Below are 7474 nucleotides of genomic sequence, written 5' to 3'. Positions count from 1 at the left end.
TTAAATGACCTGACATAATCTGGAGTGTTTGTTGATTGTCCTATTGGTTCTACATTATTTGTTCTAACTCCTGTTTTTGGTATTTTATCTGATTTCCCTTACTTATTATTTTTCTCTTCCTCCTCCTCCCCTCCTCCTGTTCTTCTTCTTCTTCTGATTTAATTTATATGTTTATATGTTTCAACTGCTGTATGTTACTATTGCAAACTGCTGAGAGTCTGAACAGTCCTAAATAGCCCTACATTTATACACTTGAAAACATTTCCTTGCAGTCTTGACTTTTAATTCTTGTGTCTAACAAATTCTTTCAACAAATATTTGTTACATGAGCAAGAAGAAAGACTGACCTCTTCTTCCTCTCCTCCTCCTCCCCTTCCTCCTCCTCCTCCTTCTCCATCCTCTTCCTAACTCCTTTCTTTAGCTCACATATAGTCCATTTGTCCCCCAAGACATTCATAGAACCCAGACTTCATCCTTCTACTGCATGGTTCCAAGTGAATCTAAACAATATGCTGGGATTATCCAACTTCTTCAACATTTCAGGTGGACATGGGTTGGAATCTTTGCTGTTGATAATAGCAATGGAGAGCATTTCTTACAGATCATGGAACTATTGCTTTCCCAGAATGGAATCTGTTCAGCTTGTACACAGAGAATCCCACAATTAGCTCATTGGGATAATGTGAAAGACATTCTTGAAACAGCATTAGATATATATGTCCCCTTAACAGATAGTAGAATTCGTATCTTTATCATCTATGGAGAATCTTTGCAAATGTTATGGCTGACTGCTGTTACTTTTCTACTCAATCTTGGAATGAAGGGACATGTATCATTTGGAAAGGTGTGGATCATGACTGCCCAGATTGATTTTGTGTTAACAGGAATGCAAAGAGGTTGGAACAGCCAATTGTTCCATGGTGCCATTTCCTTTACAATTCACTCAAGAGAACTTCTAGGGTTCAAGAAATTTCTTCGAGGCATAAAACCTTCCTGGACTCAAGGAGATGGATTTATTAAGGATTTATGGGAACAAGCTTTTGACTGTTCGTTTCCTGATCTGCTGGGGGTAATGTTGGACAATGATACATGCACCGCAGAGGACAGTCTGGAAAATCTTCCTAGACCTCTTTTTGAGACACAGATGACTGGACATAGCTACAGTATCTATAATGCTGTTTATGCTGTGGCACACGCTTTGCATGCTCTTTCCTTACTCAGATCCAACCAAAGAGATTGGATGGGATGTAAAAGATCTTCATGTCAAGAGTTTCAATCTTGGCAGGTAATTTTCATGCAACAACGCATCTTCAGTGGATAGATTAAAGCCAAATAGTTTATACATCTAAAGGAATGTGGAGCTGATCTTGGGAAATGTATGGTAAAGACATTCATGAATCTCTCAGATTCATTTTTTGAGATGGGTGGCTATACAAATTGAAGTTATAAATAAAGGTAGAAGTAAGGAATGAGCCATTGAGGAGGGACTGAGATGGAATGATGCTTCTGAGAGTGAATTCAATCCTTTGAGGTAGGCCAATTCCAGGAACAGTCAATGCAGGGATAACAGGAATGTCTGTTATTATACTAGGATAGAATAACAGAATCTTGAAAGCCTGTCCAAATTCCTCTGGGATCTTTCTTATACTAAATCACATCAAGGCAAGATGATATTGAGTTCCTTTCTCAGGCTTCCTTCCGGTAATTTCTTCTTTGTTTCATCCTTACTCTCACCATTCTCAAGATCAGCTTTACATTCCCTTAAAATATGCTACACCCTGTAGAGAAACAACTGATGAAACAGAGATGAACATCTGATCTTTTCATAATGGCTTTATGATGTACATTCCTTCCAGTAATTGGAATGTACCTTCCATTTAGCTTTCTGTGCACTTACTGCGACATGATGATTGGCTAAGGGGAAAGTTACCATACAGTGAAGACTTAGTTTTCAAACGCTGACCATGTTAGTTGCCACTGTGTAGCACACGGCTAAATCGTTCATCTGAAATCTGATCTGAACTTCCAAACTTTGTGTTAGGAGTATCAGATGAAATTGCATTAACAGTAGATCAGATGAGATTATGGTAACAGTAGGTCCTTACTATATTTCATTATTTTTTCCTTTTAATTGCTTTGTTTTCCAAATCATGTAGCTCCACCCATTCCTTCAAAACCTCTCATTCAACAACTCTGCTGGAGAAACAATTTCCTTTAATCAAAGAAAAGAAATAGAAAGTGGATTTGACATCATGAACTTGGTCACCTTTTCCAACACCTCTTTCCAGCGGGTGAAAATTGGAAGAGTGCATTCAGATGCACTGAAAGGAAAAGAGTTAATTATTAATGAGGACATGGTTGTTTGGCACAGATGGTTCAATCAGGTATGCTTTCAGTGACTGTTGGTCAAAGAATCTCATATGGGTCCATTAAGCTTGGAAATTTGATTTTCTGTTCACATGATTCAATAAAATCTAGCAGATCAGAAAGAGAAATAACATTCATCTTATTTACTTATTTACTTATTTATTTTAAAGACAATGCAGTGTGAAGATGTGATTAACATTTCTGGTGCTTTCATTCAGTACTGGACTTGCCCATGTTTTCTTTAGGATAAAAGGATCATTTCTTTAAATCAGTGTAGCAATGGAAGGTTCTTGAAGAAATGCAAAGCTTTGCATGGCAACTTTTAAATATATATTTATTTGGTAGGTTGTCCCCATTTCAACTTGTAATGAAAATTGTCAGCCTGGTTATCAGAAGAGAAAGAGTGAAGGAAAAAAATTCTGCTGCTATGATTGTGTTCCATGTCCAGTAGGGAAGGTTTCAGACAAGATAGGTAAGTGTTCAAATTCTTTAAATTTGCTCGTTATATCGATTCAGTTCAGCCCCCTCTCCACAGTTCAGTAACTAACAATGGACTGCTTGGATCAGTCAATTCTAGGGAGAAAAAGTGGTTTCGGTTACTACTAAATAACATGTTTTTTCACACAACTACTAATAATTTGGCTAGATGGATATTAAGAATGAGTATTCATTAAGATTTCATTCTAAATTTGAGTAGAAGATCAAGGAGAAAAGTGTTAGTTATTAAACCTTGTAAGAACTAAATACTGGGACTCTGAAGAAATCACAAAAATAATTAAGCTTCAGTATAATTATTATTGAAAAAATGATTACAACAGTAAAAACAAATATAAACTAAACTCAGAGAAAAAATAGTGATAGAAAAAATAAAAAGTGCAAGAAAGGAAAAGGAAAAGGAAAAGGAAAAGGAAAGGAAAGGAAAGGAAAGGAAAGGAAAGGAAAGGAAAGGAAAGGAAAGGAAAGGAAAGGAAAGGAAAGGAATATCTAAAGAAGTATCTTCCAATCGTCATCACAACAAGTATAAGCAAAATTAGTAACTCTTCACCCTCTCTAAGGTTACAAGCAACTATCTCTTCTTCCCATAATCTCTCCCTTATCTATATGCAAATCCATAAATCATCAGCTTTTCAGTCCGCTGAGCTGTCGATCGGAAGGTCGGCGGTTCGAAACCGCGCGGCGGGGTGAGCTCCCGTTGTTAATCCCAGCTCCTGCTCACCTAGCAGTTCGAAAACATGCAAATGTGAGTAGATCAATAGGTACCGCTTCGGCGGGAAGGTAACGGCGTTCCGAGTCGTCATGCTGGCCACATGACCCGGAAGTGTCTATGACAACGCCGGCTCCAAGGCTTAGAAACGGAGATGAGCACCGCCCCCTAGAGTCGGATTCGACTGGACTTTACATCAAGGGAAACCTTTACCTTTACCTTTATCAGCAAAAAATCTATAAAGGGTTAGCAGAGCTGTATGGAAATGTCATATTTTGGTCAAGCAAGCCAACTTTAAATTCCTTCATTTTACTTCTAACAATCTTGATATTTAATTCATTCAGATGCTGTTGTAGGATTTGATCTCTCTTCATTTTTATTTTTTTAATTTTTCCCATCCCAAAGGCTTCCTTGAGGCTTTAGCAAACCTCTTTTGTAAATCCAATAAAAAGTCATTATCCATGTCATTCTCTTGGTTTATCATTTGTATTTCCACTTTCATTTTCAAGGCTTTAACCAACTTCTTTTGAATATCCAGTAGAAAGTCCTTATCCAGGTAATTCTCTTGGTTGTCATTTGTGTTTCCACTTTAGTTGTCTTTCTCTTATAATCCAACTTCAAAAAACAAAACAAAACAAAACAGTATTTCTCATTCTAATATTTCTACATCAGGCAAAAATTGTTTCATCTCTTTATCCTGTAAATCTCTCAAAATATTGTCTTTCACATTTGTCATTCCTTCATTAACATCTTTTGGACGTAGTCCATCCATAGAAGCAAACATAATTGCAGACATTGAACCTGCTAATTTCTGACATTATTCTTAAAAAAATCTCCTGAAGTATTTCAAATGTCATAACATTTTTTGTCATTTTGTAAATTCTAGTACGAACCAAAAAAAAAAAAACCCAGCAAACTTTCACTTTTTTTCCTTTTCTGCCTGGAATCTTTAATACCCTCTAGTGTCCAATTTCTGAAATCATAAAGCCTTGAATTTCTGTTTTGACTTAGGAGAGACAAAACAATTTAGTTCCCATGAAAATCTGTTTATTTATATAATTATTTCCAAAATCTTATGTAAAAGTCCTAATATTCCAGATTTGTCTCATCCCTTAATTCATTTGTAACTTTGTAAAAGTCCTAATATTCCAGATTTGTCTCGTCCCTTAATTCATTTGTAACTTTCTTACATCAGAATCTTATGTAGCTTTTTGCTATTTATATCCAATTCCTTAAATTCTTAAGCTTATATTATTTTTTCTTTTTTTTCAAGAATAAAGGTAAACTCACCAGGTGGCTTTTCAAACTTGTCATTTCAAAGATCTCTAATAGCCTTAAGAGGTAATTTCCCAAAGTGATTAGAAAGTAAGGTTAGCAAACACAGTGTCCTTTAAAAGGTTCCATCATCACCAGGATCTCAGTTACCTTCTCCTTTTTTGACTTCTGCTCCTCTCCTTATCCAGAGTTTCAATAGGACTGGTCTACTTGTGGGTTCTTTGGTCTTTGCCATAGTCATTGTCTCCACTCATCCAGGGATGTGCCAGTTTGCCATACCTCCCCTGGATGTCTGCTCCGAAAAACTGATATTCAGCAAACATTCTTACTGAATGCACTGTAGCCTCACAGTAGATGTGAAATCATATTTGTCAGGAAATCCCAAATTACTTTGTTTGGTTTCTTTGATTTCTCATCTTTTCAAATTATTTTGCTGAAATGGATGCATCAATTTGCAATTTTAAAAAGTGATGTGGAAGATGATCCATTTTGTGCATTGTACATATATAAGGAAGTCAATATATTAGATTATTAAAAAAAATAACATAGAGAAGCAAAAGCTATACACACAGAGACACACACAAACAGACACAAATTAAAAGTGAATGCTATTGATCTCTATCTCTATCTTTATCCCTTTAGAATTCACTTTTAATTACAATAATGTACATATATTGGGCTGGACACATTCACTTTCTTTTTTGGCCTGTGCATTCCTTTGTTTTGAAATTCCAGCCTTTGAACTGATATATAAATTGAATGTCATTTTCATAGCAAGTTCTTGGCTGGGGATAGTCTAACACATCAGGGTAATTACTTGGGCTGAGTTTCAATCACAGGTAACTTTGATTTAATTAGCTATAACTTAATTTGTTGAAATTCCATCTGATCTAAAGGTAAAAAGGTGGCACTTAGCATAATAAAATGCATTATTATGTGGGCATGGCACAATTGAAACCAAGATATTGTATATAGTATGAGTAAAATGCACAGTCAGGCATTAACATTGTCAATAATTTGGTTATCAATTGCTATTATCTGTTATGTTTATTGATTTAGACATGAATCAGCACTAAAATGTTTTGGTTTTTTTTTTCCAGATACAGATTGTTACAAATGCCCAGAAGATCAGTATACTAACCATGAAAAAAACAGATGCATCCCTAAAAGAATAAGCTTTCTTTCTTATGAAGAACCTTTAGGGATCAGTTTAGCTTCTGTTGCTATTTCTTTTTCCCTGGTAACAGTATGGATAATTGGAACATTTGTTAAGCACAAAGATAGCCCTATTGTCAAAGCTAATAACCGGGATCTCAGTTACACTCTCCTGGTTTGTCTTCTGCTCTGCTTCCTTTGCTCTTTGCTTTTTCTTGGACAACCAAGAAAAGCCACCTGCTCTTTTAGACAATCTGCTTTTGGCATCATCTTCTGTGTGGCTGTTTCTTGTGTGTTGGCCAAAACCATCCTTGTTTCTCTAGCATTTATAGCCACAAAGCCTGGTTCGAAGATGAGGGAATGGGTGGGGAGAAGACTGGCCCTTTCCATTGTCCTTTCCTGCTCTCTTCTCCAAGCAGGTACTTGTTCTGTGTGGTTGTCAATCTATCCCCCGTTCCCTGAGTTAGACATGCATTCAGTAAATGAAGAAAGCATTCTGCAGTGCAATGAAGGATCGGTCTCCATGTTTTACTGTATTCTGGGCTACCTGGGCTTCTTGGCTATTGCCAGCTTCATTGTGGCTTTCCAGGCTCGTAAATTGCCTGAAAGCTTTAATGAAGCCAAGTTCATCACCTTCAGCATGTTGGCCTTCTGCAGTGTGTGGGTCTCCTTTGTCCCAACATACCTGAGTACTAGGGGAAAAGCCATGGTGGCTGTGGAGGTCTTCTCCATCTTGTCCTCCAGTGCTGGTTTATTAGGATGTATTTTTTTCCCTAAATGCTACATCATTGTATTGAGACCTGAGCTGAACAACAGGGAACACTTAGTAAGGAGAAAAAACTGAGTAATTTATTTGTCATTCATATATGTATCTTGGAAAAAGAATGGTATTTGCTGCCAAGAAATTACTGATCTGTTTTGATTAGGGAATCATGCTAACTGAGGCCTAGGGCCCATCTTGTCCAGCATCCTTTCCCTAAAGAGGTCAAGCAAATGTCTACTGGAAAGTCATATATCATTCATGGGTCAAATAATCTTCTGTTCTTCAGGAATGCTCTTAAGAAACAGCCTTTAGCCTTCAGCTGATCTATCTATCTATCTATCTATCTATCTATCTATCTATCTATCTATCTATCTATCTATCTATCTCTATCATTTATCTATCTCTAGCTACCCAGCTATCTAGCTAGCTATCATATCAAACAACTCTCAGCAGCTCACATAAAAAATACAATATAAAGCATATCCAATACAAATATAGAAACACAACAGCACTACAACAATACAAAAAAGGATAGGATAAAAATATGGGTTCATGTCCAGCTCTGACTCAGAGGGTTCTGACACCAAGGAGCCTGTTCTGAGACAGCTAGACAGACCTCAGCCTGACCAAGCTTTGAGCACTCAAGAACCTAAGCATTACCTGCCCAGTAATCACAGCATGCTGGATGGAATGGAAAGCAAAACAATGAT

General features: G+C 36.8%; 1 protein-coding gene across 1 annotated transcript; it reads left to right on the top strand.

The window, feature by feature from the left end:
• The first annotated feature begins 484 nt into the window (after positions 1-484).
• On the top strand, positions 485-6845 carry LOC134497189 (vomeronasal type-2 receptor 26-like). Its single transcript, XM_063302865.1, has 4 exons — positions 485-1285; positions 2157-2384; positions 2713-2839; positions 5947-6845. Exons 1-4 carry the CDS (start codon positions 485-487, stop codon positions 6843-6845), a joined length of 2055 nt encoding a protein of 684 aa, XP_063158935.1.
• Positions 6846-7474: the final 629 nt, after the last annotated feature.

This window comes from Candoia aspera, chromosome 4 (genome assembly GCF_035149785.1).
Source record: "Candoia aspera isolate rCanAsp1 chromosome 4, rCanAsp1.hap2, whole genome shotgun sequence".
NCBI classification, from domain to species: domain Eukaryota; kingdom Metazoa; phylum Chordata; class Lepidosauria; order Squamata; family Boidae; genus Candoia; species Candoia aspera.
This window is presented reverse-complemented; position numbering and strand designations above follow the sequence as displayed.